The sequence below is a fragment of the Bidens hawaiensis genome, unplaced genomic scaffold (assembly GCF_021521415.1).
Source record: "Bidens hawaiensis isolate Kalapana, Puna unplaced genomic scaffold, B.hawaiensis_p1.1 tig00002414_1, whole genome shotgun sequence".
Lineage (NCBI taxonomy): Eukaryota > Viridiplantae > Streptophyta > Magnoliopsida > Asterales > Asteraceae > Bidens > Bidens hawaiensis.
Window position 1 is genome coordinate 1028572 of NW_027491131.1, and position 21455 is coordinate 1050026.

At 35.2% G+C, this 21455-nt stretch overlaps 2 protein-coding genes across 2 annotated transcripts; both read left to right on the top strand.

Moving 5' to 3' along the window:
• Window positions 1-3623: 3623 nt before the first annotated feature.
• On the top strand, window positions 3624-9894 carry LOC143619191 (protein ESMERALDA 1-like). The gene is made up of 10 exons (XM_077091187.1): window positions 3624-3983; window positions 6261-6327; window positions 6485-6552; window positions 6627-6715; window positions 6804-7001; window positions 7081-7285; window positions 7663-7830; window positions 7913-8080; window positions 8167-8357; window positions 9635-9894. Exons 1-10 carry the CDS (start codon window positions 3624-3626, stop codon window positions 9795-9797), a joined length of 1677 nt encoding a protein of 558 aa, XP_076947302.1. The 3' UTR covers window positions 9798-9894.
• Window positions 9895-11469: 1575 nt separating this feature from the next.
• Window positions 11470-15960, top strand: LOC143619192 (phytanoyl-CoA dioxygenase-like). The gene is made up of 9 exons (XM_077091188.1): window positions 11470-11525; window positions 11605-11729; window positions 12625-12685; window positions 13007-13075; window positions 13691-13809; window positions 14436-14583; window positions 14661-14805; window positions 14907-14993; window positions 15796-15960. Exons 1-9 carry the CDS (start codon window positions 11471-11473, stop codon window positions 15836-15838), a joined length of 852 nt encoding a protein of 283 aa, XP_076947303.1. The 5' UTR covers window position 11470; the 3' UTR covers window positions 15839-15960.
• Window positions 15961-21455: the final 5495 nt, after the last annotated feature.

The following is a 21455-nucleotide window of genomic DNA, read 5'->3' on the forward strand; positions in this document are numbered from 1 at the left end:
TTCCATTAGCTCTTTGTGAAGGTTTAGGATCTTTGTTTTAACTTCATAGATAATGTTTTCTAGAGCTTGAAGTCTGCTGACCAGAACTTCTTGGGTTCTACTGAAGTTATGTTGTTGAGCTAGAATGGTTGTGAGAACTTTATTCTGGGCAACAACATTTTCACTTTGCCAGTTTAAAGTTTCTTCTGCTGCAGTGGTTGGGTTTAAGGAACCACTTGGTGTCATGATGGAAGCATTTTGTAGCTTCCATGAATGCTTGGCTTTTTGTTCAGATTTCTCAAATGGAGTTAATTGTGAGAATTCTGTTTGGTAAAAGCACGTGACATAACGAACACTTGTGGCCATGTAGTTCATGTGCAACAATGCAAAAGTCATATATACAGTATCACTGAAGAGATATGGTAACAAAATGATTCACCGGGGTCGAATGTAGCCCATTGGGTCCAGGTTGACAGGATGTGGACCATGACAGGTTCACGAAACCTACCCCTATATGACAATGACATGTAACAATACCTAGTATATATGCTAGTGATTTCATGCAAATTAGGTCATTCACTCTATCAACTCTCTCTCTCTCTCTCTCTCCTACATACAATCCTATACTTATTGTACGGTGATAAATACTTATTATTACTCCGGAGGGTAGTCACGGGGATAACTCCCACCCTTTGGCGAGGCTAGCGACATTCTGCTTTATAGATCTAATCGACAAAGTCATGTCTAAGATGCTCATAATTGTTTCGTGTGAGAGCATCCAAAACCGATCGGCGCTTGCTTCTTCAATCCTCTTTTAATATGATGTTTTTGGACATTGTCTTATGAGACAAGCAAATATTGTTTGAACTTATACCTTGCAAATAGTTGCAATTACAAACAATGAAACTAGAAGCAGTTAGCTTTGGGTGATTTATGTTTGCTTCTTGGGATCATATGAGCAGACCCAGCTAGAGCACTACAATCTGTCACTTTGCTGGTGGTTGTGCACTTGTGTGTATTCAGTTGTAAATGGCTAAAAAATGCATCATATTTATCTACAATCTGTTCTATATGTTACGGATATAAATATACCTATAAAATTTAATCGTAATACAAAGTTTTCACTATTTTAAAATAGACAAAGAAAAGAGTATAAGCATTTTCACGTATTCAACAGAGCCGCTTCTGAGAATTTATATACGTCGGCCAAGCCGAGATAAAAAGACTTGTAGGTCCTAACAAGTAACGAAAATATATAAGCTAATTTTTTAAACACCATTAATGTTATATATAAGCATAACAAACGTATAGTAATAAAATCAAATACTGTAATAGCTAATGTCTAACCGATGATTCGTGAAAATCTCATAGCATTCTTGATAGCATATTGTTTGATTTTATTATGTTTATTATAGGTATACATATCTGTGCAATCTTTATAATTATTTATTTAAATTGATTGTGTGTTAAGTATTCTTTTAAAACCAAGTCTACAACTTAACACGTACCTTATAGAGAACTAGAGAAGTATATATCATGTTAACATGTTTCATCTTTTAATCAAGACAGACGTTTATGAACTATGGTACGCAAAGTGGGCTTTTGCTTCGATGGGCGATGACCATTCATAAATCATAACATTTGTCTTAACAGGCCTTGTATAATTGGCCCAGAGGCTGATTTCTTAAATTAGATTAGTCAAATCTCATAGTTCCAAGTTCCAACTAAAATGTTATTATGACAAATATTTGACTAAACTGCGGATTTTGTCCTTGTGATTTGTTCAGATATGTGGTTTTAGTCCAATAGTTTCAAATATGCGATTTTTGTTTTTATGGTTTTATTTCACTTGTAATTAAATCCGACCCCACTAACCCTATTAAGTCTGGTTGTTAAATCCATAAGCGTGCCCATCACGTCCTTTTTTTCCCCAAATAAACCCCAACCCTAATTCGCAAGCCCCCTCACATGAGGGGCTTAGGTGTATTTGGGAACAAAAAAGGACAAAAGTGCCCCTCATGTGAGAGACACGCTGATGGGTTTAACGATCACACTTCACGGGGTTTGCGGGGTCAGGTTTAATTGCAAGTGAAATGAAACCATAGGAACGACAATCACAGATTTGAAACTATTGGACTAAAACTACAGATTTGGACAAACCATATAGACAAAAACCGCGTTTCACTCCAAATATTTTATGCATACTACTTTTTTAAATAAATTTTTTTTCACTTAAATACCACCTAATCTTATATGTGTAAGGATTTAAATCCTCCGCCATATTGCAAAGGACAAGTGCCATACAAATACCCTTACAATCCTATATCATCACCAATTTTTACATTTGTTTTTCATAATTAAACTACTTTTTACAATATATTTCATTATTGAATTTGTATTCACTCTAAACTAAAGTTTATGGATGTTAACGATAGGAACTTTCTGCTCATTAAAGGTGAATTGGTAGGTACGGAGGAACCTATTTGTATTTTAAATGTGCATGAAAACGAAACAAAACCATATAACAATTACCGGAGGCATGCGAATTAAGGGAGATCAAGGGTTGGCCGGAGTTCATGTTCTAAGCGAGTTGCATATGGTCGAGAGAGTGTTTTGAAACATAATTAGAAGTGTGGTTGTGTTTGCGATGACAAGAGTGAGGGATGAAAACGAAGATGGTGGTGGGTTGGTTGGAGTTCAAATCTGTGATGGTTATGATTAACTAGTAATTGGTGATGGAGAAGGTTTAATTGGGGAAAACCTACCGGAGATTCATGCAAGAGGAAGGCAATTATTATTATTATTATTATTATTATTATTATTATTATTATTATTATTATTATTATTATTATTATTATGTTTATTATGTTTAAGTGTGAAAACATGATTTTGCCTCTGGATTTAACGGAGGTAATTGACGTTTAAGTAACGGCTGGTTCCAATTGCAAAAACATGACCACCACCAGGATGATACCAGCGAAAAATCCACCACGAGGTTGATTCCTACATTATGAGTCAAATCTGCAATTAACTGTAAAAAGTATTATTATTATTATTATTATTATTATTAAAATTGCAATTATAACTCTTAAAGCAGCACACAACTCACTCAGAGCGCTGTTCAAAAAGCTCGAATAAAACTAGATAAAAGTAGTTGATTTGAAACAATCAGGCTCGTTGGCTTGTTTTTATGCTCATTTAACTTCAAAATCAAACTAAAGCCTAGCTGAGCTGTCTCGTTTAATTTTGAGCTTCAGCTCCAAACCTTGGCTCTAGTCGTAAACAGCTATGTGACACAAGTCACAAACCAAACCCAGGAAACCACGCTTCTCCCTCACGTCAACTCCGCCGTCCTCCCGCCGTTGCACGTGCTCTCCACCTCACCTTCACTCTTCGTATCTCTCTCTCTCTCACCTTCAGTTTCACACACATTACTTTCTCTCTCTACTTCACACACACTTCAATTCTATGTCTCCTGCTTATTATTAGGTCAAACACCTTCAATTCAATTTCAATTCACACACACACACACACACTCTTTAATTCTATATCTCCGGCATATAATTAGGTCAAAACACCTTCAATTCTATATCTCCGGCGTAAAATTAGCTCAAAACCTAATGTAACAACAACTAACAACAACAATGCACGCTAAAAGCCGCTTACCTAGCAGCGGCCACACGACGCCGTCACCGCCGGCGTCGCCGCTCCGATCGCCGCGGCTGCGGCGAAAATCCGCCGGCAGATTCGCGGTTAACAACAGGTCGGTTGCGCAGCAAGTGGCGTGGATCGTGTTATCGGTGTTGTTGCGTAGGCAAGGCGTGTTTCTGTTCGCGCCGTTGTTGTATATCTCAGGAATGTTGTTTTATATGGGGACGGTGTCGTTTGATGTGGTGCCGGATGTGATTAAGGTGCGGCGGACGCCTGGTTCGGTGTACCGGAGTCCGGAGCTGTATAAGAAGATGAAGCGGGAGATGGATGCGGATAATTCGAGTTCGGATGCGGTAATTTGACTTAGTTTGGCCTAGTTTGATGTGGATCTTGTTGTGATTGTTCAGTTATTGATTGTAGTTTAGCTGCATTGAGTTTAATTGTTTAGTTGATCACACATGCAATGATTGAAATTGAGAGATTTGATAGATATGATAAATTTTGATTAGATCTTTGGTAGCAGTAGGTTTGAATTTAGCTGTATTGAGTTTAGTTTTCAAATTAGTGTTGATAAGTTGAAATTATGGTTGAGGAATACTGAGAGAGAAGACCGGTTGACTAAGTTTTATCTGTTTTATGATGGTTTGAATTAAAATTTTTTATGCTACAATTGGTGTTGAAAAGTATTGACAGCATTGTAAGCTTTTAATAATTTGATGCGGGCAGTACTCAGTAGTATCTGAATTTTGCCCTAATTTGATCTGGATACGGTTCTGTAGTTAAGCACTTTTTTGCCTGATTAGGCTTTGGAACTGTTCTATACACATGCAATGATTGAACTTGTGAGATTTGATAGATATGGTGAATTTGACGTAATTTGATTAGATAATTGCTAGCGATAGGTTTGAATCGAGTTTAGTTTTCAAATTGCTGTTGATAAGTTGAAGTTATGGTTGAGGATGACCAAGAGAGAAGATTGAATTGACTAAGTTTCTTGTTTCATGATAGTTTGAATTAGGGTTGACAGTAAGTCAATAGGTGTAGAAAAGTTAGAAGTATTCACAACACTGTAAGGTTTTAATAATTTGAATTCATCTTTACAAATTGCACATTGTATTTAATGATTTGTAGGTATCAGTGGTTACACTGAGCGTATGAAAATGGATCTCGTGAGAGTTGGATAGTAAATATGGCTTGATTATGTAATGGCCATTATGCGAACATGCTTGGTATGTTGAAAGACGGAAATTTTCGATTTTGACAGTTGATTATCCGTTTCGTATTTGGAACTTAAACACATGCAATGATTGAACTTGAGAGATTTGACAGATATGATTAAGTTTTATGTAATTTGATTAGATCTTTGCGAGCAATAGGTTTGAGTTCAGCTGTATTGAGTTCAATTTTCAAATCAATCTTAAGTTGAAATTATGGTTGAAGAAGACTAAGAAAGAAGACTGATTTGACTAAGTTTCCTACTTCATGATAGTTTGAATTAGAAGTTTTTATACTTTGTTTGTTGGTTGAGAGTTGACATTAGGTGTAGAAAAGTATTGACAGCATTATAAGCGTATATAGCCTAACATCTTCTATATTTTGACTGGAAGTTCGGAACTTTGATATATATCCTACATTACAATTTGCATGTTGTATTTAATAATTTGTTGGTATTTGCGGTTACTCTGATAGCAAGAAAAATCGGTTCTTGTTTACTTGATTAACTTTTCGAACTACCTATACACATGCAGTGATTGAACTTGAGAGATTCGATAATATGATGAATTTGATGTAATTTGATAACATCTTTGCTAGCAATTGGTTTGAATTCAGCTGTATTGAGTTCTATTTTTAAATCACCACTGGTAAGTTGTAATTATGGTTTAAGAAGATCAAGAGAGAAGACTGATTGACTTAAGTTTCTTGTTTCATGATAGTCTGAATTAGAAGTTTTTATACTTTGTTTAGGGTTGACATTAGGTGTAGAAAAGTAGTAACAGCATTGTAAGCTTTTAATACTTTGAATTCATCTTTACAAATTGCACACTGTATTTAATAACTTGTAGGTATTAGTGGTTACACTAAGGGCATGAAAGTGGATATCGTTAAAGAGCCGGATGTAAGGGCCATTATGCATTTATGCTAACTTGCTTGTTATATAGAAAGACAGAAACTTGGGATTTTGATACTTGCTTAATCGTTTTCCTATTTGGAACTTATAACCAAATGAATTATGGAAGTTTGGTGAATTCACAAACAAGGATTTCAAGTAGGCATTTATTCTTTGAAGTAACTGTATCATATATTTGCATATCTGCGTCTAGCATCAGTTAGATTGTGGATCACAAGAAATTTCAGTAGTTTTATCAGGATCATTTTAGTTTTCTGGTTTGTGTGCAAAGCAATCAAGTATTGACAGCTAAGTCAATAAGTATTAAATGCAAATGCTTCGTGCTAGTTGAACATATCATTAATGTACAAGGGGTGTGGTATTCATCTTGGATGGTTGCGAAAATTGTATTATGTAGATAATTATTTGCTTGTGTTTTTATGGAATAAAGCATATAGCAAGTATGATTTTAATAATTCTCGTATGCTCCTATTTAAGATTTATAACATTAAATTTAATGTAGATGTCAACTATATGGAAACATGCTAAAGGTGGAGACTGGAAGCCTTGCATAACCAAGTTTTCAGGAGGTATGAACACCAGTCCATCTTTGATACATGAAAGATTATATGATGCTGACTTTTTGACCATCCAATATCTTACTTAACTAGCCCTTGATTGCTTGAAGTATCTTTTCTTTTTACAAAAATCTTTGTCTCAGTTATTTAAATACACTTTTTTTTAAAGGTTTGCCGGAGTCAAATGGCTACATATATGTCGAAGCAAATGGTGGCTTGAATCAGCAAAGGACATCGGTAATTCAAATACTTTTTACATTAGTTTACTTTCTAATTTATAATTGTAACACATATTAGCTTTCTATCTCTAGATATGCAATGCAGTTGCTGTGGCTGGCTATCTTAACGCGACACTTGTCATTCCCAATTTTCATTTCCATAGCATATGGAGAGATCCTAGGTTTGCAGCCATGAGATCTTCAACTAAACCTTTAAGAATTTCTTATTTTATTTTATAAAATCTTGAACTAGCTGATTTGTTATTTCAGCAAATTCAGCGATATATATGATGAAGAATTCTTTGTTAAAACCTTGGAAAACGACGTACGTGTGGTTGACTCAGTACCTGGATACCTAATGGAAAGGTTTGACTACAATTTGACCAATGTATTCAACTTCAGAATTAAGGCATGGGCACCCATTCAGTACTACAAAGATACAGTTCTTCCTAGACTTCTTGAAGAAAAGTAAGTTTATTTTATGATTTTATCTCACTTATAAATATTGATTCCTTTTTAAAATATTTATTTATTCTTTGTTATTCAGATTTATAAGGATTTCTCCATTTGCAAACCGATTATCGTTTGATGCGCCCCCTGAAGTCCAACGGCTTCGTTGCTTGGCAAATTACGAAGCTTTACGGTTCTCAAATCCTTTATTAACAATGGGGGAAACATTAGTTTCAAGAATGAAAGAAAAAAGTGCAAAGGATGGTGGAAAATACATTTCCGTTCATTTACGGTTTGAAGAGGTCGGTAGTCTTTATGAATTGTAATTTACATGAATTGCCCGTGGATTTATGAAACTACAATTTTCATTCCTAACGTTTTTATAACATAGATCGTTGCTCAAATTGGAACGTGTAACACCTATCTCTCTAAAGTGGATGTCCCTTCAAAAGGGCTGTAAAAGCATGTCATGTGCTGCACATGCCGGTAAAGCAGTTTTTAACGACCCTTTTAAACAGACATCCATTACAGGGGCATGAGTGCTACAAGTTCCAATTTAGACGATCCATGTAATAAAAACGTTAAGGATGAAAATTGTAATTTCATCTAAACATCAGCGATGATTTATCTAACTTGCACTTTTTATTATTAGATTAATATGTAACCAAAACGTTTACAGGACATGGTTGCTTTCTCGTGTTGTGTATATGATGGTGGATCAAAAGAACGGGAAGATATGATAGCTGCTAGAGAGAGGGGGTGGAAAGGTAAATTTACAAAGCCCGGTAGAGTTCTTCAACCAGGAGCTAATCGGGTCAATGGAAAATGCCCCCTCACACCTCTGGAGGTAAGATTTTTCTTTGACCCTTTTGACTTATTTGACCGGTTTCCTTTTTACCCGTTTGACTTTCGATATGTTATCTTATTAGGTGGGATTGATGCTTAGAGGAATGGGATTTGATAACCGTACATCTATATTTCTAGCTTCCGGAAGAATATATGATTCTGAACGACACATGGCCCCACTTCTAGAAATGTTTCCACTTTTACAAACAAAGGAAATGCTTGCATCTCCTGAGGAACTTGCTCCGTTTAAGGTTTGACCATATTTCTGTACGCTTGTTTTAAGGTTTGACCGTTTTAAGGTTTGGTTGGTTATTAAGTTCCTTTTTACTGCTTTTAGAACTATTCTTCCAGAATGGCGGCTATAGATTACACGGTTTGTCTCCATAGTGAAGTATTTGTTACAACTCAAGGTGGAAACTTTCCTCATTTCTTATTGGGCCATCGAAGATATATGTTTAATGGACATTCCAAGACAATTAGGCCAGATAAACGCAAGCTGGCAGTGTATTTTGATAATCTAAAAATCGGGTATGATTCCTTCATATACATTATATAGCCGCAGTATATATACATCTAAAGTAGAGGTGGCAATTTTGACCCATTTACATATGAATGGATTGATTTGGGTTGTTTTATTACAACCAAGTCAAATAAAAACTTTGAAACTGAAATGGGTCAAACATGTTGAAACTTGAAAGTGCCCAAACTCTATTTTCGTAGGATGTGCCGAACTTGATTTGCTTTCTTTTTGACAATATTACCCTTACAACATGAAAGGATAAAATAGTAATCAGTGTAAGGGCAAAGTTGTCAAAAGAAATGTGTTGTGTGGTGTGCAAGTTATCTAGACACGTTTATTTTGAACGGTTGGGAGTTTGACCCGTTTACTTATGAATGGGTCATTCGGGGTGTTTTTTCTCAACCGGATTAAGTCGAAAACTTGAAACTGAAACGGGTCAAACAGGTTGAAAGTGACCCAAACTCTATTTTAATGTGAGGCACCAAAATTGGTTTGCACACAAGTTTTGTCTGTTGACAATTTTACCCTTGCAACAACTGGAAAATACAAAAAAGTAATTGTAGTGTAAGGCTAAATTTGTCAAAGTAAATGTGTTTTGTGGTGTGCAAATTATTTTAGGTGGTTTTCAGATCAACTCCTAGTTTCAATGCATACAACTTAATCATCATCATCATCATCATCGTACTCAGTATATCCCACCAATAGCAATGCTATGGTAGGGTCTGAGGAGGGTAAGATGTAGACAGCCTTACCTCTATCCCATTGGGATAGAGAGGCTGCTTCCGGTGAGACCCCCGGCTCGATAGTAGTTTTGCATCAAGCCTTGGACATAAGGCACATAGCACTCAATCATCGGGACACCGGCTGATCGGTGCATGTGCCCTTGTCTTTCGGCTATCAACGCCACCACATGATGCCTGATTAACCTTCCGCCACTTTTAACGTTATTTTCACGAGATTAGTAAAATAACGTCAAAATTAGTGCAATTTTACTTTTGCCCACCCGAGGGTTCACACATATATACATTATATGGGCGCACCGCAAGCAGGGCGTATATTTTTTATATACAACTTAATAAATAATATTTTTTATTTAAGATACAGATTATTTTGTGATAAAATATTGTTTCTGTAATTATGATATCATTCATAAAAATTTCAAGAAATTCACAAATGAGTCGAACTGTCTCAATCTGAGCTTTGAAATATATTGTTGAGTTTAACATTACTATTTACTAGTGAAGTTCAATATAATGATTCTATTTTGCAATTATATTTATTCCAGCTGGAAAACATTCAAGAGGCACATGTTAAGCATGCGGGCCCATAGCGACTCGAAAGGAATCGAACTAAAACGACCAAACGACTCGATATACTCATTCCCATGTCCAAACTGCATGTGCCATACAAACAAAACCGAAGAATCAAGAACCGCATCCACACCATGACCCCACAAGTCAACCAAAGTCAACTCGTTTCCAAGGGATTCGGTTTGCAATTCTTGGGTGCACATTTTGTGAGCTAACATTGAAAATTCTTTATTTTTTCTTCAAAAGCTTGAACAATCATTTGGTGCTTCAACAATGATCAAGAAAGACGGAAGTCGAATGAAAACATTAATTAGAAGGGCTAAAAGCCGATCATTTTGATCGTGTGGCGAAGCTGATTTGTACAAGCTGAATTGCAAATATGCTTTAACATGGTTGATGATGTTAGTTTGTGTACAATAGAGTAAATTTGATTTTCAGGGACATAAAATTGTTTTGTGACAAATTTTGGGAACCACATTTTTTGGGATCCCTTGTTAAATTTCTGTTGAGTTAGTTTTTTTCATAGTTTTTTCAAAGTGGTGATTTGATTTTGTATTGATTAATGTATGATTTAACTAAATTGTTTTTGAGTATTTATCATAACTCATTGAATATTTTGTCAATTTTACAAAATTAAATAAATTTATTAATTTTATATACTTGTTTTAATTAAATTAAAGCATTTTATGAACCAATTTAATTTTGAGTTAGGTATTGGAGTCCCGAGTGGTTGCGTTATGTCGTTTGATGCGAATTAGAAAAGAGGATCATCTTGCCTAACCCGTCAAATTAGATCTTTGCCCTTTATGTGTAGTTTTGATGCAAATTAGAAAAGAGGATCATCTTGCATAACCCGTCAAATTAGATCTTTGCCTGTTAAGGTGTTAACTACCTTGGCCTCCTGTTTGGGGAGAAGATAAACTTAAAAAAGGATTGAAGACCGGTTACGGGTATTTTTGAATCTAGACCATACTTTTGGAAGGAAAAAAAATATACCTATCGATATAGGGTGGATTTACCCTTCTCGACATGAAGCTCATCTTTAGGTTATCGAAACTCTTCAAAAATTATAAAGGAAGTTTCACGTGTGTTTGTGCTGTGAAGGACCTGAATAACACATTACGGTAGCTTGTACTAGAACGAATTAGGTTTGGCAAGCTGTTAGTCATTGGTGTAAAATTCCTTGTATCTTCATGATCTCAATTCATTATATACTACAAAACAAACATATTCAAGGGAATAAAATGAAATAAACATTTTGTTCAAGCAGTTTGATCAATCATGTGCTGAAACATCTGGAAACCTATCAATGATAAGATTTTCAATAAAACAAACATCTCAATTCACAAAATAATTGAAAACATCATGACACTTGGGTTTTGAGGCTGCTTACAGTTTGGTTTTAAAACCGTCAAACCGCCCAAACCAGTTCTTCTTTAACTTTAAGCCAGTTAGTTTCAAAACATCTAAACCGTATCTAATGGTTTGGTTTACGGTTTATACCACAAAACCAGCCATACAAAATTGGACCGGACCGTAAAGCTCTAAATTTCAAACGTTTGGTTTTGGTTTTTGATAATTACAAAGTACAAACCGTTACGATTTGACCTGTAAACCGTAAATATTCACTAAAACGGGTTAACATTCGGGTCGGGTCGGGTGAAAACCGCCATTATAATTATTATTTTTTAAACAAGTTCTTTTAGGCCTTTCAATACAATACACAACCGCCACAAAAACTGACTTTCACTAACACAAATATCTCAAACCAATCAATAAATTCATTCATTCAATCCAACACTCCATTAACAATGACAATCGTTGGCACTCTAACATCTGAACAACTTCAATTCTTCAATTCACAAGGTATTAATATCCTCTTCATTTCAAAACCCTAATTCTTTCATTTTATGTATTTAAACCTCAATATTAACTCATTTCACAGGCTATTTGGTTATTGAATCGTTTTCGAGTACCGAATATGTCGAGGCGTTACGAACGAGGATGAATCAGTTACTTAACGGCTTCGATTGCTCTTCTTCCGCGTCAATCTTCTCCACGAAGAATCAGGTTACAGGCTCGGCTCGTTTATTATTTATTATTAGTTAATTAATTAACTTATATACGTTTTTAGTTATGTTTATATATTTTGAGAAAAACCTTAAACGAGCCTTAGCTTGGCTCGAGCTCGACTGTGCAGTGTAAAACTAATACGTAGAAGTCTAAATAGGTAAAACTTAAAACTACACAAGGGTTGTTAGGGCTCGATGAACCTAAACAAGCTTCATGGAAGCTTGTTTAGTCATCAAGCCCGAGCTTGAGCCTTGTGTATTTATAAGTTTTACCTGTTTGGACTTCTATGTATTAATCTTACACTGTACAGTAAGGTACTACACGTGCTCGAGTTGATCTTATACTCATTTAAGGTTTTATCAAAATATATAAAAATAATAAACAAGTCACTTGTACTTTTAAGTTTTACCTGCTTGGACTTTTATGTATTAATTTTACACTGCACCCGATTTGAGATTCAGTTCGCTTAAGGTACTACACGAGCTCGAGTCAAGCTTAGGCTCGTTAATATTTTTCTTAAAATATAATAGAAATGATTAAAAACATATATAAATTAGTTAACAAATAAGAAATGAGCCATGTGCATTTTTCAGTTTTATCTATTTGGACTTCTATGTTAAAATCTTGCACTGACTGAACAATCGAGCTCTAGCTAAACTTAGCCGCTTAGGCGTTTTTTTTAATATATAAAAATATATTAAAAACCTATATAAATTAATTAATAAATAATAAACGAGCTGGATTCGAGCGTTAGAAAAGGAGATCGAGCTCTTATAAGTCAAAACGAGCCGTGCCGCTAGCCTAGTCGAGCTCGTTTACGCTCCTTGGTGAGTTTAATGTAGTGATTTAATTTAGCTTGGGTTGAGACATTGCTTTTTGTTTGTTTATTCAGCAAAAATCAAGTGATGATTACTTCTATGAGAGTGCAGAGAAGATTTCGTTTTTCTTTGAAGGTAAATAGTAATAATATGGTAAACATGATTGATTTCTTAAGTTAAACTTTTCCACTATTAATCACACAAGAGGATTATTGTTAAACGCTGATCTGATTGAAGATTATTTTGTAATGATTACCAAATGACAAAGATGTGATTTTGAATTCAAACTTTGCTAGAAGTGTTAGCTTGTTTCAGTAGTCATTGTTGAGTTCTGTTCTGATAGAGAAGAAAATTTGTAGGATATTACTAAATAGAATGAGAATATTTTTTGCAAGTTTAAAGGAAAGTCTTAGTTTTTTGTATGATATGCTGAAGAGTCTCTTGATGTTTTGACAGAAAAAGCATTTGATGATGATGGAAAACTAAAGCAAGCAAAAGAGCTTTCCATTAACAAAGTCGGCCATGGTATGTGTAGTGATGTAAATTAGGCTAGTATCGTTAGTTAGTCTATTAGTCAGTTTTAATGTGAAAAATCTAATATTTGGACAATTATAACTAGGGGTGAAAAAAACCAAAATATAACTGAAAACCAAACCTTTAACCGAAAAAATCACCTAAAAAATTAACTGTAACTGAACATAACCTATGGTTGTGCTTACAGTTAATGTGTCTTCGTTAACCTCTTTAACCGAAACCAAACTGAAGTGTTAAGTTCTTTTATACGTCTATTTTCATCCTTTATACCTCCATTTCTAGGTTTGAGCACATTTTAGCTTCGAAACTTCGTGATTGAGTTTGAAACACCACAACCAAACCGTTTTGAACTGGAATAGAGGGGAAAAAAAATTCATTGAACAATTAACTGAAATAAGTCAAAACGGATGGTCAACTGACCATTCAGTTATGGTTATGGTTAAACGATCTTTTGTAACTGAAGCTCAGTTATGGTTAGGCCCCCATAACCGAACCGACTTTGTGCACCTAATTAGAACAAATCCACAAGCATCTTTGTGATAATTTACATAAAAGTTTAATGTTTATGATGCATTCAAGAATGTAACATATCATTTCTTGATGCAGCTTTACATGATCATGATCCTATTTTCAAAAAGGTCTCTTGCTCATACAAAATGTCGGGCATACTACACTCGTTGGGATACAAGAGGCCCGTCATCATTCAATCAATGTACATATTCAAGGTATTATTATTATTATTATTATTATTATTATTATTATTATTATTATTATTATTATTATTAGGCAGATTGGAAATAAATAATCCCACCTTTTGTGTATTGGCCGATAATAATCCCACCTTTAAAAATCACTACCAACGGTCTAACCTTTCAACTAATTTTGTCTCAGTGGTCCTCCGTTAAGAAACACTTAACGCGATTACATTTTTTTCCGAGTTTCAAACCGATGTATTAGGGCTTTTCATTGGAAGAATGATACGAGTAAACTGATGTAAAACTTATCTCGAAACGATGCATCAAATGGATTGATTTTTTGTTAAAACTTATCCCGAATTGAAACACCGTTTCGTCGATTGGATCACCGTTCCGAACTAAGTTTTACATCAGTTGGCTCGTATCCTTCTTCCGATCAAAAGCCCTAAAATATCGTTTTTAACGGAGGACCATTGAGACAAAAATAATTAAAGGTTGGACCGCTGTTAGTGATTTTTAAAGGTGAGAATATTATCGGCCAATACACAAAAGGTGGGATTATTTATTTCCAATTTGCCTTATTATTATTATTAATTCCTATGCGTTTGCAGATCTAATTATATTATAAAAAAAATTGAGTCTTATTATTATTTCAGCAACCAGGTATTGGGGGTGAAGTTGTCCCTCACCAAGACAACTCATTTCTGTATACCGACCCACCAAGTTGCACCGGGCTATGGCTGGCCCTAGAAGATGCCACTATTGTTAATGGTTGCTTATGGGCAATTCCTGGGTCCCACAAAGGTTGTTTCTTTTTCATAATTTTAATAATCATGTTGAGTTGTGTGTAGTATTAATGCTTTTATGTATTTTTAAACCAGATGGTCTTGTGAGGCGATTTATCAGAGATGATAATGGTGTTCATTTTGACAAGCCATCACCAAATTATGACCAAAAAGATTTTGTTCCTGTTGAAGTAAAAGCCGGCTCTTTGGTTCTTATCCATGGTGATCTTATTCATCAAAGGTAGTTGTTTATAATTTTTTTATTTGATTATAAGAATTAAGAAAAGCTTATATTGTTTTCTTTTCTTTATAATACATTTGACTTGATTTAATATCATACAGCTTTGAAAATCAATCCTCAAAATCAAGACATGCTTACAGCCTGCATGTGGTAGATACTCATGGTTGCGTATGGGCTGCAGACAACTGGTTAGTACATCTTTTTCCTAGGGATAGAGCTGGTAAAACCTGTTGTATTGAGTTAAACGGGTTTAACACGACCAGTGAATTTGGACAAGACACGCTTAACTAAATGTGCTATTTTCTTACACTAAAACGAACATGTTTAATAAGCTGGTTACATGAGACGACACATTTAAGACGATTAAAGATAACTAATTCAATAACACGAATGATACGACATGTTTAACACAGTTACGTATACGCAATTCTTTATGAATGACATAACACGTGTAACACTATTTACTAAACATGGTTAAAACCAATATAAGACACATTTAACACTGTAAAACAGAAGTTACCATATTTATTCTATAAAAACTATCTTGTTTTGATAAACGGGTCATAAACCTGTTGTGTTGTGTCGTGTCGTATCGTGTCAGTCAGCTAACCTAGCTAACACGATAAGTTAAAAGGTGTTATGTGTGTCATAAATGGGTTTAACAAGTTTAGACACGCTTAAATTGTGCCATTAACCTGTTGACCCATTTATGACCCGAATCAGTTACCCCAAGCACTAACCCGTTAAGGTACGTGCCAGGTCAATGGTTCGGCATACATAACATTTTATGAACACCCTTAGATAAGGTTGAGAATTTATAACCAAGTTGGTTGGTTCGGGATTCATATGGTTCAGTCTTAAGTTTTAACGGTTTAAAACCTACCGTCTAAACACCTTAATTTTACTAAAACCCAACTCCTAATTGAAGATATTATCATGTCATGGTAGGTTAATTAGCGAGTACTTATGTCCTAATTTTCTCGGTTTCAGGATTAGAAGGAATGTGGATCCCGAGCCCCTATATGTATCTTAATACGCACCTCGATTATTTGATCAATGTAACATGTTTCAGGACTCTTTTTATTCGTTCTCTTATCGGATATTTCAGCCGATATAATAATGATTCCCGAACATATGGGTTTCGTCTTCAATAAATCGACACTCATTTGGATAAAACGCCATAATCGAACCGAAATTATAGACAAAAGTAAAGAAAGTGAATTACAATTTACAACATTTGATGTGAAATTTAATGTTGGTATAATGAGTAGTTTTTTTCTACTTTTTACAGAAGTAGATCTGTCGATGCATCAACTTCAAAGCCCATGCTATTCGTACTGATTCACTTTCCAGAAAACTACCATTAATTGCAATGATGACAATAATATTAAATAAGGATATCAACACGTCAAAAAGTTACCATGATCTCTAGTTCAAGCGGTAAGGGCGAGACCTAAAGACTTCAATTTAATAAGGGGAGGTGCTGGCTTCAAGTTCTACATAGGCGAGTTGCGTTCTAAGGGTGTCAGTGGCCCGTCATTGATCTGAATTGGTCATTCAAGTAAAAGAAAAAAAACACGTCAAAGGTCAAAGGCTTCAAGCTCAAGTGGTTGAGATGAGGCGTCCAAAGACTTCAAGTAAAAAACGGGGAGGTTTTGGGTTCAAGTCCCATCTGTGACAAATAGGGGCAAGGCCGGCGACACCACGATAGTCCTGAATTTTTTTTAAAAAGAAATATATATATTTATATTTTTGACAAAACAGCAAAACTAGTCCTTTATGTTTGCATGTTTTTTCAATGGTTGTCCTTTCATAAACTTAATAGCAGAAAACATGCTTTATGTTTAAATCTCTATCATATTATGTTCTTTTGTCCTAACCCAGTTAACTTTTTCCGTTAACATGAGGGTACTTTTATCAATCCCCACCGCAACTTTGACTTCTCACTCACATTCATCACCACCGCAGCTCCGACTTCACATCGACCGTCGTCACCACCACCTCGGCTGCCACCGCCAGGACAACATACTTCTCTCTTCTGCATATCTAACAACAAAACCCTAATTTCTGATTTCCCCCAAATTGCATATCACAAGTCACGATTTCATCTGAAATTGACGTTCGTTCAATTAAGTCTTCTGCTGCTGTTGGCCAGATATAAAATCTGGTTGTCGAAGTTTGTGTTGGGAGAGACTTAAAACGCCACGACACTGGCTAATGTAACCGGTCACTGCTGTGACATTTGTCAATTTCGGGTTATTTTATACTTGTATTCTTAATGTAAACCGACCCGTTTTGTATCCCGAACCTTTCGATATTATCAAAATGATGAATTGTATGTTAAATATTTGTTTTATAGTTGTTGGATAAAAAAAACACCCTCTTCGGTTCTTAAAATTCCCCGAAAACGCTCAAAACAAACTCCATTGACTAAAACTACCAAAATGGAGACTTGAAGGACCCATTTGTAGTTTGTGCTTTCTTGGATCTATAAACAACCCATTTTCATGAAACACCTTTTATGAAAGACCCATTCAACTTACCCTATATATACACACCCATCTTCTTCATTTGTGCTTGCTCATTTCTTCATTTCTCTCTCAAATTCTTGAATTCTAAGGTTGTTCTTCATAAGCTAATCTTTCATTTTAACTAACTTCTCAATACTTAAAGCTTGATGTTACAACATATATATAATATACACTCCTTGTTTACCTTCGGTCTTTCATTTCTCCGGTCTCGGCCGGTTGAAATGTCGGGCTAGTAAGGCAAGGTTACATGAAGGACTTTGTAGTCCTTGTTTATATATTTAACAAATCTAACCATATAACTTGTTATACTTGCTTAACTTTTACATATTTTAGTTTATTGTTCATATTTGTCAAGTTCCATGGTATTGGGAATGTGGTGACTAGCGTCGGTTTCATCCCGAGTTGAGAACCGAACCAAAAAAACCGAACTTTTGTTTAAAAGCATTATTGTTAACTTTTTGAATGTAAAACTTGAGTATTATTATTTATAAGTTATTTTACAAGTTCCATGGTAATTGGGTATGTGGTAACCATCCTCGGTCTTATTCCGAGTCAAGGACCGAACCAAAAACCGAACTTTTGTTTAAAAGCTTTATTGTTAACTTTTTGAATGTAAAACTTGAGTATTATTATTTATAAGTTATTTTACAAGTTCCATGGTAATTGGGTATGTGGTAACCATCCTTGGTCTTATTCCGAGTCAAGGACCGAACCAAAAACCGAACTAAACCGAGTTCACTCGCTTAAGACACACAAGTGTGTTTTTAGCCACCAAAACTCATATTTTTCTTCAAGATTATATTTTAAATCAATTTTAGTTAATTTCTAAACATACTTGGCATGTCGGTAACCAACTTGATCTTATAACAAGTTCGAATCGATAAGGTCGTATACTCGCTTAACGAACGTTAAGGTTCTTCACAATAGAACTACATACTTGGTTAAGTCTATTTTGATTTTATTGAGTTATCTCATAACATTTATTATTTTGGGAAGTTAACTGTGAGCTTGGTCAATTATCAAGTCTCGAACCGACAAACCCGAACACTCGTTTAAACCTCGTTTTGGTATTCTTATAACCAAGGGTTTTGCAATATCACATTTTAACCCACATTATTACTTAACATAGGTTGAGTAAAAAAAGAAAAAAACTAATAAATAGAATACCGAGACCCGGTTTCGAGTAAACTTATTTTACAAAACTCGTTTCTTTAATTTCTCAAATATTTACATTTTAAATCCTAAAATTTATTTATTTACTTTATTTGTCATGTATTTTATTTTAAATCCTTCCAAGACTACCTACTAACACAAGACCCGTTTAATATAGGTCTTGCTCGTTAAACCGATCTCTCCGATTATTCACGACACTATCTTTCAAGTTACTTGTTAATGTGAGTACTTTTTCATCCCCCGTTTTCCATCTTTCGTTTTGGGGGTGACATTGCATACTTATTCAAATTCAAATGATTTATACTTGAGTCTTAAACCACAACACGTATTGTATATGTTTACTTAAATAAATGCTCGATTTGGTGTTATATGCTTTACATGATTATGTGCAAATTCTTGAATGTTAAGGCGGGTAGCCTCTTGAATGCTAAGGCGGGTAGCCTCATCAAAGTATGATCATACGTTAATTCCGAGTATATATGGTATCCCATATAGAAAGGTGTCGTCAATGTATTCTTATTGACGATTTCATTATTGTTGTCAATGTATTCTTATTGACGGTTTTATTATCTAAATTGTTGCTATTATTTATTGTTTTCATATACTAGTTGTGGATTTCATACTATATACTTATTGTCCAAAACTATGAAAATTGCTTACCAACCTTCGTGTTGACAAACTCTATTTTTTGCAATGTTACAGGTTTGATGTTAGCTTGATTGGATTACTTGAAGAAACTTATTATCTTGGCTTTAGGATATTAGAAAATAAAAGAACAAGTTATTTGTTTATCTATCTATTTGGCATTTTGTATGAACAATTGTTGTGTTATTTATGATGATATGGATTTAAATGAGTTGTTTAAATATTGTAACTTTATAGTGTCATTGTGCAATGAGCAATCATGTCGCGCCTCGACGTTTCCGCCTTCATTGGTCGGGGTGTGACAGATTGGTATCAGAGCCATCGACTATAGGATAGGTGGTTAGACGTAACAGCCTAGTATAGTTTATGCTCTAGGGTCCCTATACGTGTGCTCATACGTGTTTACCCTACTTGATTGTTTATTGCATTTATTAATTATTTATAAACTTGTTTCAAAATCTATCTCATCATAAATGTACACATACACACACTTTCAATAGTATTCTAAGGTATTTTTACCTTAAAACAAAAAATTAGTTTTTATATTGTGTTTTATGGATCACAAGCTTAACTTGGATCTCGTTGTTTACAATCTTCTTAAAGCTAGGTTCTATAATTTGTTTTGTGACGACCGTAGGGAACGAAACACTTGATTCGATCATTTGACAAAAAGATTCCAAGAATCGAAGGTGATTTACTTACCTGGGATGATTGGGTTTAGTGTTGGTTTCTAGGTCAAACAACTCGAGTTATATGAGCCGACACTTTAAGTTGTCGTATGCGAGCGTTCCGGTCGCCTCCTTATTTTTGGTGTTGAAAACATAAAAGCCACGGTGATACGTGGACAAGTGTTTTTAACATCTCGTTGTATCTCCGTTTTATTGTATGTTATTATCATGATTGAGTCAACAACATGAAAGACGCGGTGATACGTGCACATGTTCGACTCCATATATATTACTTTTACATAAGTTTTTATTGCCGGGATATCAAATCATGGTGGTTCATGTACGATTTTCCCAACTATATATATGTTTACAAGAAATTTTGTTGTTTTTTTTTTCGGAATATCAAATCATGGTGGTTCATGTACGATTTTTCCGACTATATACAAATTTCAACACTTCAAAACGTCCAAATTTTAAATTCTCGAAACTTTGAAACATATACTTATATATACGTTTTTATCATTTGGTTTATGTATAAACTTTATTTCTACTAACATTCTCATCCTTATGACACTAGGATTCACGTAAAAAAAATGGTTACATACATCTTCTATTTTAAACTCAATGCCCTCAAACTCACTACAATTCTTTATAATTTTTAGAATGCCTCCACTACGACGCCACTACCGCAAGGACTCCAGACGCAAGATGGCCGCTTTAGTAGCCGAACAAGTCGCCGCTGTGATTCCCAAACTCCTAACTCACTTGCAAGCAAACCAACCTCCACCCGTTGTAGCACCCGTTGAACCCACACCCGCTCCCTACTTGTATAAACAATTTACCAGTGCTAACCCAACCAAATTCCTTGGTACGAACTGTACGACTACCTTGTTGCAATGGTTTGAAAAGATGGAAAGTGTGTTCCGACACAGCGAGTGCCCTGAAGCGAAGAAAACTAATTTCGCTTCGAGCATGTTTGAGGAAACTGCTCTTACGTGGTGGGGTAGTGTTATGCATCTCCAAGGGGCGGAAATTGTCATGGCGCTTCCATGGACCGAACTTAAAAAACTCATGATGAAGAAGTTTTGTCCCAAACACGAGCTCCAAAAGCTTGAAGCCGAATTTTGGGAATTGAAACAAGAAAGTGGTGATAATGCCACTTACTCGCTCCGTTTTCATGAATTGAGCACCCTTGTACCTCATTTGGTTACCCCGCTCGAACGTAAAATCGACAAATACATCGGGGGTTTACCCATGCTAATTCGGGACTCAGTCATGAGTAGCAAACCCGAGAACCTTAAGGATGCAATTACTTTAGCCGGTGCGCTATCGGAGAACCATGTTAAGGCGGGTACCCTAACCATCAAGAAGAAAAGTGATAAAAGCAAAACCGAACCCGCACCTCAAGCCAAAGTTGACCCACCACCTCAAGCCATCAACTACTCTAACTCTTCCCGCCACAACGACAAAAAGAAACCCAAACAAAACCATCGAAACTATGCCGTTACCCAACCGCAACAACAACCCCAAGCTCCCCCACAAAATCGAAAACCCTATACCGGTACTTTTCCATGAACCGTGCAACGATTTTTTAAACATAAAGGATGTTTTCTGTTATTAAGTTTACAAAAGG